General features: G+C 37.7%; 2 protein-coding genes across 7 annotated transcripts; both read left to right on the top strand.

Moving 5' to 3' along the window:
* The first annotated feature begins 5 nt into the window (after positions 1 to 5).
* Positions 6 to 2,695, top strand: LOC136846349 (uncharacterized). Its single transcript, XM_067117148.1, has 4 exons — positions 6 to 73; positions 157 to 1,201; positions 1,471 to 1,613; positions 1,884 to 2,695. Exons 1-4 carry the CDS (start codon positions 6 to 8, stop codon positions 2,071 to 2,073), a joined length of 1,446 nt encoding a protein of 481 aa, XP_066973249.1. The 3' UTR covers positions 2,074 to 2,695.
* Positions 2,696 to 4,181: 1,486 nt separating this feature from the next.
* LOC136846716 (uncharacterized) lies at positions 4,182 to 16,444 on the top strand. 6 transcript variants are annotated; one of them, XR_010855507.1, is made up of 4 exons: positions 4,182 to 4,471; positions 7,525 to 7,850; positions 8,049 to 8,115; positions 9,513 to 9,727. XR_010855507.1 is itself a non-coding variant. In XM_067117826.1 (3 exons), the coding sequence occupies exons 1-3, from the start codon at positions 4,246 to 4,248 to the stop codon at positions 9,541 to 9,543; spliced, it is 324 nt and encodes a 107-aa protein (XP_066973927.1). In that variant the 5' UTR covers positions 4,182 to 4,245; the 3' UTR covers positions 9,544 to 9,727. The 6 variants fall into 6 exon arrangements, 1 of the variants encoding a protein (XP_066973927.1); XR_010855505.1 differs by lacking the exons at positions 4,182 to 4,471; positions 9,513 to 9,727 and adding exons at positions 6,992 to 7,105; positions 16,345 to 16,444; XR_010855504.1 differs by lacking the exon at positions 4,182 to 4,471 and adding an exon at positions 6,992 to 7,105.
* Positions 16,445 to 23,487: the final 7,043 nt, after the last annotated feature.

The following is a 23,487-nucleotide window of genomic DNA, read 5'->3' as shown; positions in this document are numbered from 1 at the left end:
AGGTTATGCTGGAGGAGGAGGAGGAGGAGGAGGAGGAGGAGGTTATGGTGGAGGAGGAGGAGGGGGTGGACATGTAGGAGGAGGAGGTTATGGTGGAGGAGGAGGAGGTGGAGGAGGAGGAGGTGGAGGAGGTTATGGAGGAGGAGGAGGTGGAAGTCATGGGGGAGCTGGAGGAGGAGGTTATGGTGGAGGAGGAGGAGGTGGAGGTGGAGGTGGACATGTAGGAGGTGGAGGTTATGGAGGAGCTGGAGGAGGAGGTCATGGTGGAGGAGGAGGAGGTGGAGGTCATGGAGGAGCTGGAGGAGGAGGTTATGTTGGAGGAGGAGGAGGTGGAGGTGGACATGTAGGAGGTGGAGGTCATGGAGGGGCTGGAGGAGGAGGTTATGGTGGAGGAGGTGGAAGTCATGGAGGAGCTGGAGGAGGAGGTTATGGAGGAGGAGGTGGAGGTGGACATGTAGGAGGTGGAGGTCATGGAGGGGCTGGAGGAGGAGGTTATGGTGGAGGAGGTGGAAGTCATGGAGGAGCTGGAGGAGGAGGTTATGGAGGAGGAGGTGGAGGTGGACATGCAGGAGGTGGAGGAACTGGAGTAGGAGGTTATGGAGGAGGAGGAGGAGGAGGAGGCGGAGGTGGACATGTAGGAGGTGGAGGTCATGGAGGGTCCGGAGGAGGAGGTTATGGTGGAGGAGGAGGAGGTGGAGGTGGACATGTAGGAGGTGGTCACGGAGGAGGCGGAGGAATAGGAGGAGGAGGAAGTTATGGTGGAGGAGGCAGTGGTCACGGTGGGGGCCATGGTGGTGGTGGTGGTGGAGGAGGAGGAGGGGGAGGAGGAGGTTATGGTGGAGGAGGCGGTGGCCATGGAGGGGGTGTTGTTATTAGCACAGGTGGAGGAACGTATGGAGGGAGTGGAGGTGGAATAGTTATTGGAGGCGGTGGAGGAGGAGGTGGACATGGAGGTGGAGGAAGTGGTTATGTTGGAGGCGGTGGAGGAGGAGGAGGAGGAGGAGGTGGGAGCGGGCATGGCGAAATTATTCTCATTGACGGAGGAGATGGTTATAGTGGAGGTGGAGTTTTAGGAGGCGGGGGACATGGAGGAGGAGGAGGAGGAGGAGGAGGTCTCCTTACAAGCAGTTACTCCTCCATTAGAAGAAAGAGAGAAATTCCGAACTGGGAGCCCTTTTGGACTTACGCCTATTATGCAAAGGTACAGTTATATCAATGATTATTTTTTTTTTATCACCATAAGTATTTTCAGGGATCTGAAAGAATTACAGATTATGTTATTCTATGTATGGTTAATACTGTAAGGTTTTTCCGATGTAAAAAAAATACCGCATCTGAAAAACTTATCAAACATAAAAATAATTTTAGAGAATTAATGGAATTTATTTTGGTAAACAATTTAGATATCTCATTGTATGTAAAATCAGAAAAAAAAACAATAACTAGGTTACAAATCCTCTCCACATGCAGGAACGCCGTGAAGAAGACATGTTCTTCAGGAAAGTCAAAGCTGCTGATGCCACCAGATGTGGCCAAAGGCTCGTCTGTGAGCTAGCTGCAAGGTCTGCTACAGACTTGCAGTTAGATGAGCTTTCTTTGCTGCAGCTTCTAAGGTAAGCCCTGTCATCCTGTGTTTACAGAAGCGACTCACAGACTAAAGGGACAGACTTACAGTAGATGAACTTGCTTAAAAGTTCTAAAGAAAGTTCTGTCACCCTGCTCTCTCAGAACCAAAGACCTTGAACTATAGACTCAAGATTCCGTGAGATACTTGCAAGAACTACTGTATTATGGTGTAGTTGATGAATGTTTTGAAGAGTTACACACACATTCAGAAGCTTACTGTGCTGTTGAAACTCAATTCTGTTCTCAATATCACACAGAAAAAAGCGTCCACGAGTCAGCAAGAAAGGCGGTGCAAGAGCGGCCTACGAATTCGCAATGGACGCCGGTTACTCTGGGGCACCGTGCCAGGACCTGTACTCGACGTGTCCATACACGAGTCAGCATATGATGGCCATCGTGAGATCGGTGTCCAAGAAGATTTCCTCCATGATGGAAGATAGAATGTAGTTAAAGTTTAGGAATTATTGTAATAGTTTGTTCCTCCCTTTATTGTATTTTTCGTCTCTGCGACTTTCCATACTGAGTATTGCCACACCATACTCGTTCTGTCACTTCTGTTTGTGATTTCTCCTTTCATTTTGTTTTTCATACTTTTTCAGCCTTATTTAAGGTACTCATCACTTGTAAGCCTCTTTGTGGTTCCTCTATTTTATTTAATTTTACTTCTACTATCCCACCAGCTCACGATATCTCAAGACATATTTCATTTTCAAACTAGTACGTTTCTAAGAAAAACTGAGGCCCTTTTGAATCTATTGCTTCCTACCTTCTTTCTATTCAGTTTTTTTCTCATTTTAGAAATAATCGACTGAGGGTCCTAGTGCGGAACCAGTACTGTCATGTTAAGCCAATATCTTTCTATATTAGGAAAATATCTATTTACCTATTTTGCCAAGAGTAAAATAAAAAAAAGTGTAGAGACTTTCTCAAAGTCTTTTAAACTAGTCTAGTAACTGTAAGATGCGTAATATAATGTTACGTAATGTCAGAGAAATAATAGTTTATTTTTGTAGTTTCTCCTGTACATACTTACTGTATGATTCTTTAGTAGTCATCAGCTTTAGATAAACTTGTGCATTAGTAATTTTACCTTGAAGTACTTGTTTATATTTTTTTTTTTATAAAATCATGATTGAAAATAAATACTTATAAATACAGGTTTTTTTTTTCCAATTTACCAAACAACTGTAATTCTTGTGAGATCTTAGAAATGTGAAGAAAATTTTCTTTGTTTCAAGAGGCTGAAATTGAGACCTTTCTCCGTCTAAAAGTTTCTTTATATTATTTCTAAAGATGTCTCCATTATTCTAGGAGTCTAAAGAACGGGAATTGCCTGTATTCTAACACAGGAGACTGCTGAGAAAAAAATCTTTGGACCTCATTTCAAAAGTCTTTAAAACGCCAATCTCCTATATTTCATAAATCTAAAAATTACTTTTTATTTAGGGAGACTGAAAAAAAGAGATTTGTATTTTCAAGTCTGAAACATTAGTATACTTGCAAAATCTAAGGGAGAATAATATTTTTGTCTTCTGCATTTGCCAGAACGCAATTGTTCTTTGCATAATAATAATAATAATAATAATAATATAATTTTGTCGCCTAGAAAAGAACGATTTTTGAGGATACCAGATACATTATTTCTCTGCTCGAATAATAATAATAATAATAATAATAATAATAATAATATAATAATAATAATAATAATAATAATAATAATAATAATAATAATAATAATAATAATTACGGTATCCTAAGTAAACTCACGTTTATCATTAGCACAAAAAATGGTTTGGAATTCCCGAAGTCCATCTGTATGGGTCAGAGCCTACATTGTGTCTTGGACGGCGCACTGTAAACGGAATTTAACCAGCTATACTTCCTGCCCTTTACCTCCCATGTGTTCTCATTGGCATCCTCCCGGTTAGCTGTCCAACTTCTTGAGCAAATTCCTCATTTGCAAAATGTTTAGAATTTTGAGTCAGTGGACTGGTTAGAGCTCTTTGTATCGTTTGGTTTGTGGTCATAATATAAAAAGTATGTTTGCATTTATAATAACATTAAAAAGGTATATTTTGAGGGTGGTTCAATTCATACACAGTTCACAATGATCATCTTTACTTTCAGAGGGGTCAAATATGTACAAGCTTCAAAGAGGAATGAAAGTAATATATAGCTTCTATGCTTAACAAGTTAATATTTGCATTCCTTTGATTTAATTACATTTTCCATGGTCAATATTCAGTACATGTACTCTTATCGATAAATACACAACCACACACAAGAAATAAATTGGAAGCAATGCCTGTGAAATCCACTACTTTGTTCATTTCGTGAGAGAGAGAGAGAGAGAGAGAGAGAGAGAGAGAGAGAGAGAGAGAGAGAGAGAGAGAGGAGAGGTTGTTAGTTTGCCAAACATCCCTCGCACGGCAGAATTAAATTACGAAGTTCTTAGAATTCAGGAATAGCAAAGAAAAAAGAAATGAAGAGAAACAACAGCCGATTGAATGGTCACCGGTAAAGCATACATCCATCTAACAGACCGGTCCGGTGAATCCCGTATACGTGCAGTAGGCCGATGCTGATACGGTGAAGGATCGGTTCAAAGACGTGGTCGTGATGGTGGCAGTTGTCGTCGTCGTCTGCCAGACGGTGAAGACCAATCTCTCCTTCTGGCTCATCTCGGCAGAAGGTGCTTCTTCTCCAGGTAGTTCCTTCGAGGTGTCCAAATCCGTTGCTTCCAGTGCCGCGATGTCCTCCATGCTCGGTGGCGCCCTCTGCCGTCTGCGGAATCTTCTTCCCTGGCACGCCTGGGCTTTCGCTGAGGGAGAAAATATGGTTGAAGGTAAATTGATAAGGGTACATATAACACAACAGCCTGCCTTTTTAATAACAAGAGATATTTGTGCAATCCTCGGTCTTTGGGGGGAGCAGCTCTGACTTTTAAAATGTCGCTGTTGGTAGTTTAAAAAATAAATGTTCCACCTGTTCAGTATCACCATAACAAACTAGAGAACATTTCAAAATTGCTGAAACGATTCGGATAATGATCATGACTCAACACGTAAGAAGTGACGTAACTTGTGAAAATAAAACCTTCCTTACTTGTGAAGCATGTGTAGGGCATCACGGTCGTCTTGGTGGAGATCTCTGTATAGGTCGTGGTACCGTAGGAGGCTATGATGATCTTCTCCCTTAGACCGATGTTGAACGAAGCTTTCCCCTTCGTTTCGTCTGCTCGTGGGGCGACATGAAAGACGAATGAGTCGGGTGAGAGATTAAGATACGTTGGTTCACTTTATAACGGATTCGTTATCAAAAGACGAACAAAAATAAAGATGGTTTGCTTTCAAAAGATCGTTATTTAGATTAGATCACATACGCGTTGGTTTCAGAATGGCTAGGCTGAGTCTTTGATTGGTGGATTCATTAGGTAGTCTTTGCAATAATGAATGTGCAAAAGCACAATAGATAAGCTAACAGACACCCATACACACACAAACATTATATATATACAGTATGTTTTATACAAATACGTATTTGTGTGAATGTGGGAACGATAATGCTCATATCCAGAATATTCAGGTACTTGCTGAAATACAAAGCAAAAACCAATACACGCAGACTCAGGGATAACCTGGAATTCATAACTTTAACTATAACTTTACTCATGACTGCAACTACAAGCTGTCTATAACAGTTACTCACCTTCCCCGGTGTCAGCATTCCTGTCAGCAACGGCGCAGGTGACAGCAAGAGCTAAGATGACGGTCTTCCAAGCAACTTTCTGTAGATAAAAAAAAAAAACCGATATCGTACTGTGACAAGACGTTATTGGATGCAATATTAACCTCAGCTATTTGATGCAAGTGACAGTGAGTCACAATGAGGGCCGATACCAAAATAAAAAGCAAATATGCTCACCATGACAAATGCACTGAGGTATTAGATAACTTATTAATTTTAATTTTTGTTTTTGTAGTGTAAACTGAATATATCAGCCAACGAGTTTGCAGGTTTCATTATCGTGCGCTGGCAACCTACAGCACTTACTATTGGCCGATAGGTTGTCATGGAAGGATAGCGAAAATTTCAGACTTGTTGATCATGGCTACAGAAACGAAAATAAAATTGATGATGTCACCTCGCTTTTCCAGAAGTGATGTTATAAAACCACTAGTTTTATTTACCGTTGTGAAAAAAATATCCTAAAACTACGTATTTCCTTATCATCGTCCTTTTTATTAAAATTGATAGGCCTATGTACCGGTATGATAACATGCTAAATTAAAATAAACGTCAGCAAAATAGTTTTCATCTGACGATTTAGATGATACAAACCCTATACAAATCAAATTAGACGCTGCTACAGATACCAAACGAGAAAATACCACAATCTAAACCATTCACTCTAGACCGAAGTAACCACTCGGGGGAGGGGGTGGACTCACCATCATGCCAAGAGAAAAAGACTCACTCGGAGACAGAATCAAGTGACTCTCGACATCTCCCGAGCCTCATTTATATATGTAGGGGACCTTCCCTTTTCCTCTCTTCAATTGACTTTAAATGTGAGGAATTCTACCTACTGAGGAGGAAAACTCGTCTTCTTGGGAGGAAGAAATGGGGTTGAAAAAGCCTACAATAAAAGTTTTATGGGGATGTAGGATGGAAGCCTTGGAGGGAAGTCCTATACTTCAGTTAGGAGGCGGTCCTGCCAGTGGTTCCTATCCATCTCGATTTGTCGTTATTGTTTTGTGATTATTATTATTATTATTATTATTATTATTATTATTATTATTATTACCGGGAATGGAATATGTTTAGAAGGCCAGCTTAAATTCATGTGAGTCTATCAAGAGAAAAGTGGTCTGTTGTGGACCCTTGTATCTACCTAACAAACAGAGAGGACTCCTTTTCGAAGAAGGGCAGCGTTGAGTCTAGTTTTTTATAATTTTTTAGCATGAGAATTACCTAAAAAATCTGGTAACAGAATGAACATGAAAAATCAAGACAGTTAACATGAAAATAAAGAATTTACAAGGCCGGTATTGAGAATGTTTCGCTAATGGTAACCATTTATTTACTGAACCGGAAGAATTTTCATGCTTGCTTTGGAAAAATAACAAAGTAATTTTCGGTTATGATACATGAAAGACAATTTTAGCAGAGAACCTGGAACTGCTAGAATGTAGGAGAAAATATCCAGTGCCAACGCCACGACAGAATCTTTTCAGTTTCCGCTTAAACACACAAACGGCTTCAAGCCTCAACTCTATACCGTCCATGGCTGAAAATATTGATTATGTAGTCCTTGTTGATGACGTCATCGCTCTTCCCGTTTTCTGAGAAAAATAATGGTTGTCCTGGTTACACGGGTAAGCTGTTGTAGTGATAAGGACTCAAACGGTCTTCTGGAGAGTGGAGAGTGATTTACTTTGAGGTTCTGTGGTTACAGGTAAGCTCTCCAGCTGCATAGGTAAAGAAACGGGAAGCTGCACAGGCTAAGTTGCTATTGTTATATTTGTTTTAAGACCGGTTGGTTAAGCATATCATTTTGCTGCTTTTAAAGTATTTTTTTTTTTAGAGTTATGCTTTTGATCGTACTGCTCGTTCTTTGCTTTTACGTATGCTGCTTGGTAGCAGTTCTGATGGTTTTTGCATGTAACACTTCCTGAACTAGTCCTATTTTTTAAAAATATTTTTAAGCATTTATTTATTTGGATTTTAACATTGTCATTGATGGGAATCATTGCATACAAACATTTGTTATTTATAATCGTTGGTATTTAATTATTTGTTCGGTTATTTTCAAAACTAAAAATAACTCATCATAGTTCATTGTCATTGTTACAAACTACAAAATCGGGTACAAACTGCAAATTGAAACTTTTCCAGAGTGTGCCGAGTACATGGAAGATATTTATGGGTAATGCTACATTGCGAGCGTCCGCCAAGTACATTTGACTTCTAGTTCGGGACGATTAGGCCGTATTTTCGGCCGTGAACCTGTTAGGCTGTCACAGCTGTAACCCATATGAAGTTTAGGCCGTAAGACAGAGCGGAAGCTCCAAGGGACGCCAGAGTTTAGTACTAGCCCCTCGGGGATCTAAGTATTATATACACCCATTTCGGCCTTTTGCCAGTTTGGATGTAACGGCCTAAATGACTGACGGCCGAAACGACAAGGGCCAGTTAACGATTGGTGTTTTAGTTCTAAGGAGGTTTGTATTCGGTCTCATTTGCTTTTACATTTTATTACAGATAAAACATGGAAGACTACTGTGGAAAAATTTGTAGTTGTAAGCTTTATTTCCCATTGTCAATGTTTTCAACTTGTGCTGCATTTCATCATAAAAGCAAATTAAATTTGCCCTGCATTGTAATTCAGAGCACTAATGGATGTTGGTAACTTCTTTCAGATTACTTGGGAATTCAGGACTACTACTTGAGGACAGTGAAGCCTATCTCGAACTACTCCAAGGGAACGTAAGTACTTAAAAAAAAAAGTTAGCACAAAGCCAAAGGTAAGGTTTGATATCAACCGATTTTTTTTTTTACCTCCACCCCTACGGGGCGGTGCCCCTGTAGGGGTGGAGGGCCTTCCTAATACCCAGTTCGTAGGTCTTAGGACCTACGAACAGGTTTATGGGAGGGTTTAAACTTGAATATTTTTTCTTTCAGGTGCCAAATTTTGTAGACTAGCCATTTTGTTTATATTCCATATTTAGATCTATCCCTTTCGAAGTTGTCAAAAGTAACTTCGTTTAGTTTTAACTAGTTTTATACTTTGCTCATGCTTTTTAACGTAACTTTTAGGGTTTTATATTGTCATTTGTTTACTCCATAGTTAAGATAACGTAAGATTTCACGTAATTTTAAGGTATTAAGTTAATGTCCATGTTGTTACTTCAAAGATTTTAACCCTGAACAAGCATATTTTCAGGTCCAGATGTTTTGTAGGTAAAAATATACTAATTGGCTTCATTATTTGGCTTTTTATTTTTAGTCGCTAAGTAACGTAAAGTATAGCTTGAACTTGGGTAACGATTGTTTAAAAATATAGGCTAGCCACTTAATGCAGTGTAAACTTTAATTACACAAGTATATTTATCAAATCTCTCTCCAGCTGTCTTAAGAATACAAATGATAAACCCTTTATTTGTATTATAAATCTGGTCTTGTTTTATGCCAGTAGTGTGCAATAGGCCTATTGCCAGATTTTACTGCTATTTGCTTAGCAGTTCTGGACTCGGCTAATATCGTAATGCCTGAACCACTTATGACTTATTAACATTAATTTGGAGCCTCTGGCAGCTTAACTTGTTAGATTTTATTTGGTAGCTTTGGCGTCCTAACAAGTTTGCTTTTTTTTTTTTTTATCTTGCGACGGGCTCGTTAGCTTTTATTTGGTTGCCTGTGTCTTGCTACACGTTGGCACTTACTTGGTACGTCTTGCTGCTGCTTAGCATTTGTTATACATCTGGCAGGTTAGCATTGTTACCTCTGGTTACTTGCCGGCATTCATTGGTACCTCTTGCTACTTGTTGGCTTCATTTGGAGCCTCTTGCTACTAGTTACCAGTTACTTGGTGTGTCTAGCATCTTGTTAGCATTAATTGGAAACTTGGGGCGATTTACTTGGTAACCTCTCGCTAATGTTAGCATTTATTTGGTACCAGTGGCAATTTCACGTTAGCATGTATTTTGTTACCTTACGTTATGTATCTGAAACTTGACTCGTTGGTAGCTGTTGGGTAGCCTTAGCCACTTCTCTATAGCATTTCGGTATGCTTGGCAAAAAAGTATTTTTGAAATTTTCCTCCCGGGAGTTAAATTGATTACCATTCAATTAGTGTAGGTTGATTTTTCTTTTTTTCTTTGCAGGTTAACAGAGCTAAGTTATCCAAGGTCATGACGGTTGGTAGTGGTGCTGGAATCAAACAGGATTGTGGTGAATGCCACAAAGAGGGGGGATATGTTCCTGGACTTAATCCCAGGATTTAGTTTTTAGATGTAAAAGTGCATGTCGGCTTAATGTACATCTCGTTAATTCTTCTCTTGTAAGGGTATAAAAAAGGGAAAATAAAGCAAAACTCGACTATAGGTATTTATATTTACTAATCCATTTTATAAGTCTCGAGCTTCGTTCAACCAGATATCAGTACTTGCTATCTTGAACTGTTGTCTTGTTCTTGAAAAAATGTGAAATTCTTGAAAAAATGTGAAATACAAATTAAACTTTCTTAAACTAATGTTCAGTTTTCATATAAATTGATAGTTTAGGCCAAAGGCCAAGCACTGGGACCTATGAGGTCATTCAGCGCTGAAACTGAAATTGACAGTAAAAGGTTTGAAAAGTGTAACAGGAGGAAAACCTCGCACTTGCACTATGAATCAAGTGTTAGGAGAGGCTGGAGAGTAAGTTGGAAGAAAGAATATGAAAAAGGATAGTAGGTACAGTAAAAGGAACTAAAGGGGTTACAGCTAGGGGCTGAAGGGACATTGCAAAGAACCTTGAAGTAATGCCTACAGTGCACCGCATAAGGTGCACTGACAGCACTACCCCCTTACGGGGCAGTTTTCATATGGAACTTTGAGAACTGTGAAAAGGGAGACTACAAATAGTGATTTGTGGTGGAAGATAAAGCCTAGCCAATGGGGGAATTTCACGTAGGGAGGTTGCGTAAAGACGGCCTAGGTGATGTTTGTGGTGATGAGTTGGTGGTGATGAGTTCACCACATAGAGTTGGTTATTCAATCCTTGTCTGTTCTCGCAAAGGGAGAATGTTATTTCAAACATTGAGATAGAGAACGTTCTTTCAGCCCTCCTTTCAATATTTTTTCAGTGTACAAAGCCTACCCTTTAAATGAGATAATGTACTGTCTAAACAGACTTTGTTGTATATAAAGCTTTGTTGCAAGCATTATGTGAATAGTGCTTTTACCCGGGTCTAATACTTAACTGCAAGGTTTGTGTTCATCCTTTCGTGAAGTATCAAGTTCTTGCATTCATCAAGGAAGTAGAATGTCACAAGGATGTGGCATGCCTTAGTAATTTTAATTGTCTTAATGCAAGTATAAAGATTTTATCCTTATGAGACGGGGGTGTGGCCAGTGATAGTTTAATCTAATCGTATATATCACGAGTAACAAGATTTTATCTATGTGACGAGGATATGGTAGGTGAGGGTAGTTTTAAAAGTTGACGACTATCTGAATTGATATGGTATTAAGCCCGTTTAAATCCAGAAGATATAAAACAATCTCGAAGCATTCTAACGGGGGAAACTGGCAGTTTCGTTACTAAAGATTATCAAGTCAATTTGTTCTAAGGAAAGAACGTAAGGCCTAGCAATCCCTCCAAATTATTACTCCTCATTTGGGGGTAGCACTGTCAGCGCACCTCGTGTGGTGCAGTATAGGTTTATTGCTCACTTCTCGTAGTAGTACCGTCAGCGCACCTCGCGTGGTGCGGTGTAGGCTGCGTACACACACGATCGAGCTTTGCTCGACGGACTTACTTTGATATGACGTCAGAAGCGGAGAAATAGCTGGCAAAATCAGAACTAGCCCGCTTCTGACGTCACATCGGACAGTGTTCGCCGAACAAAGCTCGTTAGTGTAGACGCAGCCTAAGATATAAGTGGGTCCTGGGTATTACTAAATGTAGTTTGCAGCGTCCCTTAGGCCCCTTGCTGCACCCACTTTTTAGCCTTTTACTTTGCCTCCGTTCCGCTTCCTTTTTTCAGTTTTTCTGTCCAACCATTCAACCATTTTACTGTCTTGAGCACTGAATGGCTGAAATTGCCCCAGTGTTTGGCTTTATAGTCGAATTTACTTAAATCAAACCAGACCAGATTAATCTCGCAAGCTAAGTTGTCCGCGTTTTTCTTTTGAGATATGGTCTAATAATAATAATAATAATAATAATAATAATAAATAACAGGTCATTTGCCACTGAATGGTGCTCTTTCAACTCGAGATCGGGTCCTATATTTCTTTTTTACTTTTCCAAATATGTATCCATACACGTCTTCATACATAGTCATGTATGATAATCGGCATGAATAAAATGCCTGTGTATATTATATCTTATATTTTCTACGAAAAATGCAGTTTTCAAAAGTAATTTTGAAACCCACAACAATAGACTAAACAAACAGCTGCTATCTCACTGCTTAGATTAACAGGTACCAAAGTTGAAATCAGTATTCCATGTAGGTTTATCTACACACACATATATATGTGTATATATAATATAAATATATATACATATATATAAATATATATACATATATACATAAATGTATATATATCATGAATATAAATTTATTTATACCTGTATATATATATAAGATTATATATGAAATATATATCCTTATCTATATATATATATGTTTATTTATATATTAAGGTAACCGAAATTTAGATTAGACAGCTGCTCGCCCAAGACCCAAAATTTCGGGTCCTTTTTCCTCCTCCACGGCACCAATTCAGAGATTTCCTTGTTGCGTTGGCGAAGAGGTGGGTACGTTGACCTCCTTGCCAAGGTCTGGGTATAGAAAAGAAAGTTCTTTCATGAACCGTTGAATGCCCTGTAATTAAGAGTTTGGGGAGACAATCTGGGAATTTCAGATTGGTTCCATTACAATGGAGGTATAGAAATTTCTCAAGAGAGAGAGCTGGGAAATGTTTACTAATAATTTACTGTTATATGACCATAAATAAATATTGTATCCAGTATTAAATTTAAACTACACGGTTAATGTGGAAATGAAATTTCATGCAAGAGCTTAATTTAAACTAACTTTATTCTTGATATATATATATATATATATATATATATATATATATATATATATATATATATATATATATCATATATAATAATATATATATATATATATATTATCTATATGTATATATAATTAATATATACATATATGTGTATATGTATATATATATATATATATACATGTGTATATAATTAATATATGCACAAATAAATGTGTAAATGTATACATTTTATATATACATGTGTGTATATATATAAATAAATGTATAAATAGATACACATTTATATATATATATATATATGTATATGTATGTATATATACAGTACCATTGTATATGTTTTCAGGGATAACAGCTTTTGTATGTACATAACAGATGAAGCTACAGTTCAACATTTCAGGTCGTTGGCAGGTGCCTCACAGTGAATTGAGATGTTTGCTGATAGTTTTATTTGTTTGTCCACCAAACCAGTTTCCAACTTGATAGTGATATGTATTTTGTGAAGAATGAGATTAACAAACATTCGTTGGAACGTTGTAATCAACTTGATGGTTTTGAATAGCGAACTGATACTGTCAAATATTGGATTGTTTGGTATTTTCTGAATGTGAAGAATGGATTTTTTTTCATGAATATTGTACTCAACCCCATTTATTTATTTATTTATTTATTTATTTTTTTGCTTTATTTGCCGTGTTTATACATTTTTTTACTGCACATCGTTTGGTTCTAATTTTTACCTTTTTGTGCGTATGGTCATTTCCATTCTATTTTAGGTTTCTGTAAAATAGCAAGGAAAAACTTATGGTACTCTTACCATATTCTGGCTGGTTGTTATCGATCAAGACAGCATTATACCAACGTGGAGTACTTACACAGAGGAGTATTTACACAGGGGTATTTACTCAAAGGAGTATTTACACAGGAGTACTTAATACAAAGGAGTATTGACACAGAGGAGTATTTACACAGAGGAGTATCTACACAGAGGAGTATTCACACAAAGGAGTATTCACACAAAGGAGTATTTACACAAAGGAGTATTTACACAGAGGAGTATTTTCACAAAGGAGTATTTACACAGGAGTATTTAAACAGAGGAGTATTTTCACAAAGTATTTTCACAAAGGAATATTTACACACGGGAGTATTTTCACAAAGGAGTATTTACACAAAGGAGTATTTACACAAAGGAGTATTTACACAGAGGAGTATTTACACAAAGGAATATTTGCACAGAGGAGTATTTTCACAAAGGGGTATTTACACAAAGGAGTATTCACACAAAGGAGTATTTACACAAAGGAGTATTTACACAGGGGAGTATTTTCACAAAGTATTTACACAGAGGAGTATTTACACAGGAGTATTTACTCAAAGGAGTATTTACACAGAGGAGTATTTACACAGAGGAGTATTTACACAAAGTATTCACACAAAGGAATATTTACACATAGAGTATTTACACATAAGTGACGACAAGGTATTTGAGGGAATTAACAGACCTGGCTTGGACCTCTATGATATCCATACCATTTTATATCTATGGATAGAAAATGATTTCCATAGATAAAGTGTGAATTTTAATGCGTTGTTCTTTCCACTCCGCGTTCACGGATGAAGAGAAAGCTTGATGAGAAGGGTGGGTTAGATGCCTCGTCTCCGTGAAAAATAAGCAAATAATTAGCTACAGGTGTATGCAATGGCTAAGGCACGAGATGAATGAGAAATAAAAGTTCGATGGTGGTGGAAATATTCTTAATTAGCTGAGTTTTCACGAAAACTCCCTCTTGACTTTCGGGCCTCATTTTGACCCACTGCCTCTTGATTAGATTACTAAGGTTTGCTACAAGCTTCAGTTACGCTTTAACCAGGGCGTAACCCATACGCTATCCCTTGTCTTGAAACCTGACATTTTTGGCTTTCACAAAATGAACTGAAGGCCATTATCATTCACCGTTTTAGAAAATAATATTCGCACTTGAACTCAGGTTCCCAAGTTGACGTTAAGAGAATGGACCAGTCGAACAGACATCCCTTAGGGGTGGTAGTACCATCAGTGCACCTCATGCGGTGCACTGTAAGCATTAATTGAGGGTGTTTGCAGCGTACCCTCGGCCCCTAGGTGCAACCCCTTTCATTCCTTTCACTGTACCTCCTTTCATTTTCTCTTTCTTCCATCTTACTTTCCTCAACCCTCTCCTGCTGAATGATCTCATAGGTCCCAGTGCTTGGCCTTTGGCCTAAATACTATATTCAATTCAGTTCAGTTCAGTCGAACAGACAAGAGGGCATGAAGGCCCTGAGACCAGTTTCTCCAGGAAAACAAAGCCTTCCCACGAAGGACACTCTTTTCCTCATTCGTGTGACTCTTCAGGAAGGTTTTGGGTCCGAAGGAAAGGAAGAGAATCCGCTTCGCCTCTTAATCACGAGATGATGTTATACACTAGCGAGCTCGACCGAGCGCGCGCGCGCGTTTCTAGTCGGAGGGAACGCGATATATACGGGGCGCAAAAGGTCTTTGGCGCAACGAGAGGAGGCACTGGAGCAAGATGGTGAGTAGAGGGACTTCGAAGAATTCAAGAGAAAGATCAGTGATTAAATTGTAGTTTTTTTTTTACGGGAACTGAAGAGATGGTTTAGTGTGGACTCTTATATGTGTGTGTTTGTGTTTACTAATTGAAGAAAATGAAATAAGTAAGCTGTCTTAAGTACTAATACGTAATATATATGTGTATATATATACAGTCTATACATACATACAGACAGCATTATATACACACATTATATATATATATATATATATATATATATATATATATATATATATATATATATATATATATATATATATATATATATATATATATATATATATATATATATATATATAATATATATATATATATATATATATATATATATATATATATATATATATATATATATATATATATAATATTATATATATATAACACATTGAGCTTGTAATCTTGTCTGGAGTTAAAAGACAAAAACATTGCTTCCAAATCTGAATCGCTGACCAGCGGGACACTATGATGTATTACTGATTAGTGGTCCAAATGCCAAGAAAGAGGTTTGGTTGTAGGAAATGATATAGCGTTGGACTAGTGTCTCGCTGGTCAGCGGTTCAAACTTCCGCCGTGGTCGATTTCAGCCAAAGCGATCTGCCACTAGATATTTTACTTTTTTTTTTTTTTACCGTGATGATACGAGCCTTGTAAAATATACGACTTGTCTTACCGCGAAGGGCTTAGTGTTGTAAAACTTGTAAAAAACTGTCAGTTGTTTCATCGGTTAAATAAAAAAAAAATCGCGCCTGGAAACATAATTTCTCGAAATCGACCTTAAGTTTAGCAAAAGGCAGTGAATTTCATTCTTGGGAAGAAAAAATCTACATTCACTTGCTTTCAAAAACAAGACAAAAAAAAAAAAACCTTTCTTGCTGAATGAGCTACGCCACCATTCCCAGAAGAGCAGTTAGTAAAATTCGTCATTATTCATAACAACGGTAGAACAACAATTGAACATTGAATAACAGCAGCATTATTACCACAATGAACTTTGGTTTCTGAGCTTGTAAAAATACAGAGTCGGTAGTTAAGCAACTTGGGGTCAAGTCAGTGCTTGGATGGGTGACCACCAGGAAACGCCAGTTGTCAACACATAAGTCAATTGGAAATCCGAGGGACAGGATGAACGGATCTTGATAAAAAAAACATTCAGAAGATGGCCCAGTCTGGATGAATAACTTTTCGCGTATATCTGCTGGTGATGGCAAGGAATTGAAGTGTATAAAGAGTATGGACCTCTTGAGCTCGATCCTGCCAACCGTGACCGTTGGATATCGATGAGGATGAGAACGACTGAAGCCAAACTTCCTTTCATTTCTCTTCTCCAGGAGACGAAACTGCTTTTGCTGGGAGTCCTGGTCGCCGTCTGCGCGTCCTTCGTCAGAGCGGAACAAGATGAGGAGCGGGACATCTTGGATCTGAAGAAAGGTAAGCGAATCATGAATGGACCTGGATTTAAATCTCTCTCTCTCTCTCTCTCTCTCTCTCTCTCTCTCTCTCTCTCTCTCTCTCTCTCTATATATATATATATATATATATATATATATATATATATATATATATATATATATATATATATATATATATATATATATATATATATTTATAGAGAGAGAGATCTGGGGCCTGGACGAGGCAATCCCCAAACCCCAGGGGGGGAATAATCATTCTGTTGCTATTCCATCTACCTCTGGTATATTGTCAGGCTCAGTCAATGACTTATTTCAATTCATGTCAAACTCTCAGTGAATAATCTTATTTCAGTTCATGTCAAACTCGCAGTCAATAACCTTATTCAAATTCATGTTAAACTTTCAGTCAGTAATAATTCAAACTCTCAATCAATAACGTAATTCAAATTCACGTCAAACTCTCAATCAATAACCTAATTCCAGTTCATGTCAAACTCTCAGTCAATATCCTTATTCCAGTTGATGTCAAACTCTCAGTCAATAACCTTGTTCCAGTTGATGTCAAACTCTTAGTCAATAACCTTATTCCAATTCATGTCAAACTCTCAGTCAATAATCTAATTTTAGCTCATGTCAAACTCTCAGTCAATAACCTTGTTCCAGTTGATGTCAAACTCTTAGTCAATAACCTTATTCCAATTCATGTCAAACTCTCAGTCAATAACCTTATTCCAGTTGATGTCAAACTCTTAGTCAATAACCTTATTCCAGTTCATGTCAAACTCTCAGTCAATAACCTAATTTCAGTTCACGTCAAACTCTCAGTCAATAACCATATTCCAGTTCATGTCAAATTATCAGTCAATAATCTGATTCCAATTCACGTCAAACTTTTAATAAATAATAATTCAAATTCACAATCAACAACCCTTCAGCAGTTTAAATAAACAGAAACATCTCTCAAGAAATGAAACCAGTCAATAACCTGATTTCCAGTTCATGTCAAATTCTCAGTCAATAATCAATCAATCAAAATCTAGTCGCTAACCTCAGAGTTGAAGAAGGATAATCTGATTCCATTCGTCAAACCAGCTCATTCAAATCACAATCAAAAACTTTCAGCAGTTTATCTCAGAAACATCTTCAGAAATCAGCCATGACTGAATTCCACTGAAATTCTCTCCTAATTAATTATTTTTATAATTTGTTTTAGGAGAAACACACACGCCAGCACACACAACGACACACACACACATATCCTTCTTCACTTAGCTCATATATATAATGTATTCTATATATATATATTATTTTTATAATTTGTTTATACACACACACACACATATATATATTCGAGCTGATCAGTAATTGTGATCACCAAGAAATGCAAGATGCCGTTAGCGCTTAAGCCCACTTGAACATCCACATGAGACAGGGTGTCTGGGCTAGCAACCTCATCTCAAGATACCTCCGTCTTTAATAGAAAAGACTATATGTATGTAGATATGTATGTATATGTATATATATAAATGTGTATATATATATATTTAATGGCATTTATTTTGTTTCCTTTGCTGTTAGTTATAAGCCAGAGGAGCCTAAAATTTAGATTTTAACGTTACAAATTACAAGCAGGATATAGTACATGTTCAAAATAAAGTGTTCCCTAATTTACTTTATCTCCATAACACCCTACGCAAGGTCCAGCTCCAACCATTTTTAAAGTACGTTTTCTGCTTTATAAAACTGCGTCTCAAATTCCATTAGGTCAAAAATTCCTGTAACTTGGTTTCTGTATTTTCTTCTGCAAGTTATATCCGAAATTATTGTATTGTACATAAAATTTCCCCGTCATATAGCAAAGTAGAATTTTACTGTATTATGAATTCTGTTAGTGGCATATCAAACACCAATAAGTTACACTTTCTGTTCCAAAACTAGTTGCTCTTGTGATCAGTAAGTTACATTACTAAATTACAATCAGTCGTATCCCCAGTTCTGATAAGCTACATCTTAAGTTTCACTAATGTGTATCGAGTATATTTTAATGAGTTAATTCAACGAAACCCACAACCCAGTAAATTGCAACAAACCTTATTTAATTTTTTAATACCTTGTATCCCAAAGTCCAGTAGGCTACGCCTTCAGTGAGTTACAACTCAAATTCCAGCCAACTTCATTCCAGATTCCATTTGAGCCCACTTCAAATCCTAATACCTCAAATGACAGCCAACTTTATTCCAAATTTCAATAAATCCCACTTCAAATTCGAATACCTCAAATGCCAGTCAGCTGCATTCCAGAGTCCAATAAATCCCATTTCAAATTTGAGCACATTTCCTCCTTAGTTAGATTACAACCACACCTAAAATTCCAATAGATTTCCTCTGTGTTTTCAGTAATTACCATCCCTAACTCCCCCTCGAAAACAAAAAAACTACCGTCTGAAGTTCCGTGGCGTTTTTACATTATCTTTCCATAAAGGGCGCCTCACTTTTCAATAAGTCACAACCCAACCTCCGGTTAAACGTATTCTATGACGGCTGGAAAGAAATGAAGATCTAGTACTAAGATCTCTGTGTAGGCTTCACGAGCCCCCAATTGGAAGTTCTTTGCGCATTTGTTCGGTCTAGCTGTAGCGCTCTGTCTCTCCGCAGCCAACGCAGAGGGCTGCACTGGCCGCAAGCTGCGCAGAAGGCGCAAAGTGAGCATCGACCAGAGCATCGTGTCAGCGGACGAAACCAGCCTGGACAACTCCCAGGGGCTGCCGGAAGTCGAGGAACCGAAATCAGGCGACGAGAACTCAGCCCAGGAGAAGTTCCTCTTCACCGTCTGGAAGACCACAACCACCACCGTCACTGTCACGACCTTCTCGACCAACAAGAGCATCACCTTGTCCGTTTCGGCGCGCTGTACCCACAGCAACTTCGGAACTCTGCCCACCTGCGGATAAGAAGAAGACGGCGCGGTTCTTATGCACCTCGATTGCCTCTGTGGCGTTCTGGTTGCTGTTTCTCTGTATCCTGGAAACCCTCCTTTTCTTTTCAGGGCTAAGAAAGGGTGCGTACGAAAAATTCCATAATCTGTAAATTGCAAGGCGATGCAAATTGTTTCAATGACCAAAGCTCAAATCACAAGACTTGAAGCTGTAATTGAAGGCCAATGAACGTTATCGTAATATCAAGATTAGGATTTTCCTGTTAATAACAGCAATGTAATTTTTTTTTTTCTTTTGTCTGAACTGATTCTATGGAACATATATATTCATTACCATGAAACAGCCATTTAATATTTAAAAAAATTTTTTTAGTTAAGGGTCTTATGCCTGTTTGGCAACTAGTTTGCCAGTTAATTGCCCTGATAAATCTTTTTAGTTAAGGGCCTTATGCCTATTAGGTAACTAGTTTTGCCAGTTAATTGCCCTGATAAATCTTTTTAGTTAAGGGCCTTGTGCCTATTCGGTAACTACCTTTGCCAGTTAATTGCCTTGATAAATCTTTTTAGTTAAGGGCCTTGTGCCTGTTCGGTAACTAGCTTTGCCAGTTAATTGCCCTGATAAATCTTTTTTAGTCCACGATTCGTTCCCAATAACAACTAGTAATTCACCGAGGGGAAACCAGGAAAGCAATGTCCACGCGTAGACGACTTCGACCAAGGATGACTCATTAATACGATTCTAATTTATGCTTCATTTTTAATTTGTATATGTGTGTAAATAGCGGTAAAATAGTATGGATAAAGAATATGACAGACTGTGACTCCTCAAATAAACTTTTCACAAATGACTTAGGTGTTCTTTCTACCTTATCAATATGTTACAGCCAGATAGTGAAACCAGGCATTTTGCAAACTGCATGAAATTTCAGGGAGGTAGCAAAATGCACTCAGAGATATTTGATTCCCACCAGGGCTAGTACTAAACATGGTGAAACAGTGACTCACCTCCGCTGTTTCACCGTGGTTAGTACTAGTCCCTGGGGGTCAAATGTATTTTGCCGTGTTTAGTACTAGCTCCCGGGGGATGAAATGTCCCTAAGTGCATTTCGCTATCTGCCTGAAATTTCAGGATTAATAGAGCCAAGGGCCTGTTGGATAATGGCAAAATCCGGATAAGGCTGAGTAAAAGAATCTAGGGATGTACAAGGGCAACTCCATGCCATTCCTCACCTACCATTGTGAATACCTGTAAACACACAATATGCTTATAAACAACTCCCATCACACTTTAAACAAAACTTTATGCATAAGGAAATTATCTACATGTTTCCCATATTTGTAACAAAATATACTGCATAAATACACTTTGAAAGAAAATGTAGCCCCTTCTTTTTCTCTCTTGTAAATGACAGAGTTCAGTGGGTGGGTAGCCCATTCTGTGTTTACCCACAGCCTACCATGGTTTTATGACCATTAATGTATTTTTATACAGCAACTTTCTTATCAGTTTTTACCATATTGTATTACCGTACACGAGATACAAACTGTGTATGTGTGAACTATTGACCTAAGCTAGGTGTCACACTAACAGTATCCATTCACATAATCCAAATAGGGTATTACAGCTGTATGTAAGATAAAGGTAATGGTAATGAAACTGGTATTTTACTTACTGAATCTGTTTATACTGTATTATTATCACGTCATAGCGTCATCGTAATATGTATAAAAATCAATCGGTCGCCATTTGCAATGACTAATGTTAATGTTCTCAGAATCAGCTGATTGAGCCTACTACGAAAGAATTAGGAGAGTGGTTCTTTAGATGTTATAAGAAATGAATGTATTATTGGAATTATTATTCTTATTTTTGTACAAGAATGTAAAATGGGCATTTTTACGATAAGCACTGTGACGAGGCTGCAACAGATAACAAAGGTGCGTCGTAAAAATAAATTTAATGAATCGGTTGGGGTTAAATTATACCCGGTGTAAACTTTAACAATTTACTCTACAGGATTACAGATATCAACTGAGGCCAAGAGGGCCTAGTAACAAAACAATCGTAAAAACAAATTTTTTGAAATTGCTTCATCAGGGCTGGGGGCAACTTCACAGGGGATTCCCCCTCGAGCGGACAATATGGTGGTGTGAGATGATTTCAACACTAAGCTGATGGCACTGAGTTTTCACGTGCGACAACACCTCTCTCTGCAAGAGAAAATGTCTCGCATTATATAGTGGAATGGTATGAATGAGCTCTAACTTTAATTCCTAACTAAATGGACCCGATGCGGCTCGATGAAGTCGAGGTTCTGGATCAAGACTCTCTCTAGTGAATTGGCATAGCTCATCCAAACTTCATAAGAAGCATTATGACATTGATGATTATTAAACACTAAACATGCTGAAACAGTGGAGAGCTTTGGCATAGGGGTTACTGTTATTGTTTCCAGCAGGGTAGGAAGGTTTGGAAGGGCCGTGAAGGACTACAGGGAAGGACTGTGAGCGAACTAACTTCAAGGCTAGGTATTTTGGAGAAAAATGAGAAATTAGGATTTATAGGATGGGATAGGGATGCCGCTAACCCCCTTGACCTTCAAGACTTACCTGAGAGTTATCGGTGATGTCCCCAGACGCGAATAAATGCCTCTTCAAAGGCAGTCTTTGGTACACAGGGCTGGTCCCCTTGTTTTAGAGATGGGTTGTAAGAGGGACTGATGCGTCCACTCAGCCCTCGGGTCCAGCCAAAAATATGCAGTTTCCTAGGTGCCAGCCTGGTTCCTGAGGGCCATGACAAGATGGTAGTTGCCCTCCGGGCAGCGTGGTCACATGACATCTCTTGGTGTCGCCTAAAAGAACAGAAGGGCTTACGGAGGACGAGAGGTGTTAGGATAATTGATAGAGAGGTAATGCCTAAGGAGGTCATCACTAAAGGCTTCCCTGCCTGGCTGCCATCTTGGAGGGAGGCAAGAAGACGCTTATGAACGGGGTTAAAGCCGCCCCCCTAACAGTATACAGTAGTAAACTAACATACTTTTATGTTAAAGCAAAATCCCTCAGAATCGAAAAAAGTTGTTTCCTGGTTCGTTTGCTTACGTCATACTCGATGTTGCTCATGTCAGTTCTATGGTAAATGGTTGTTAATGATAAGAGATGGTTATGAGTTATTATATAAACCATGAGTTTGGTAACCTTGTTTGAAAGCCCAGTCCAATCTACCAAAAATGAAATACCTTTGGTTTGTATTACACCATGAAACAGCCATTCAGTTTTTTCTTTTACTTTTTTTAGTTAAGAGCATTATGCCTGTTGGGTAACTAGCTTTGCCAGTTACTTGCCGTGATAAATCTTTTTAGTCCACGTTTCGTTCTCAAATAACAACCAGTAGTTCACTGAGGGGAAACCAGGAAAGGAGCGTCCATACTTACATGACTTCGACCAAGAATAACTTACAATACAATTATAATTTAGGCTTCATTTTTTATTTGTATATGTGTGTAAATAGTGGCAGAATAGAATGGATAAGAATATGACAGACTTTGACTCCTCAAAAAACTTTTACAAAATATTCAGGTGTTCCTTCTACCTTACAATATATATATATATATATATATATATATATATATATATATATATATATATATATATATATATATATATATATATATATATATATATATATATATATATATATATATATATATATATATATATATATATATAAATATATATATATATATATATATATATATATATATATATATATATATATATATATATATATATATATATATATATATATATATATATATATATATATATATATATATATGATCTCTGATGGGCTAGTAGGCTGCTGGGCACGGCAGAAACAGTGTAGATGAATCACTGTTTCGCCTTGTTTAGTACTAGTCCCTCGGGGATGAAATGGCCCCAAGTGAATTGGTGATTTCATGAATTCCTGAAAATTTTAAGAAAACTGTTTTCACACAAATATAATATATATATATATATATATATATATATATATATATATATATATATATATATATATATATATATATATATATATATATATATATATATATATATATACTTTAAAAATCACAGTAGATGCATGTG

The sequence above is a fragment of the Macrobrachium rosenbergii genome, chromosome 15 (genome assembly GCF_040412425.1).
Source record: "Macrobrachium rosenbergii isolate ZJJX-2024 chromosome 15, ASM4041242v1, whole genome shotgun sequence".
NCBI classification, from domain to species: Eukaryota; Metazoa; Arthropoda; class Malacostraca; order Decapoda; family Palaemonidae; genus Macrobrachium; species Macrobrachium rosenbergii.
The sequence above is the reverse complement of the archived record's forward strand: the minus strand, read 5'-3'. Positions and strand labels throughout refer to the sequence as shown.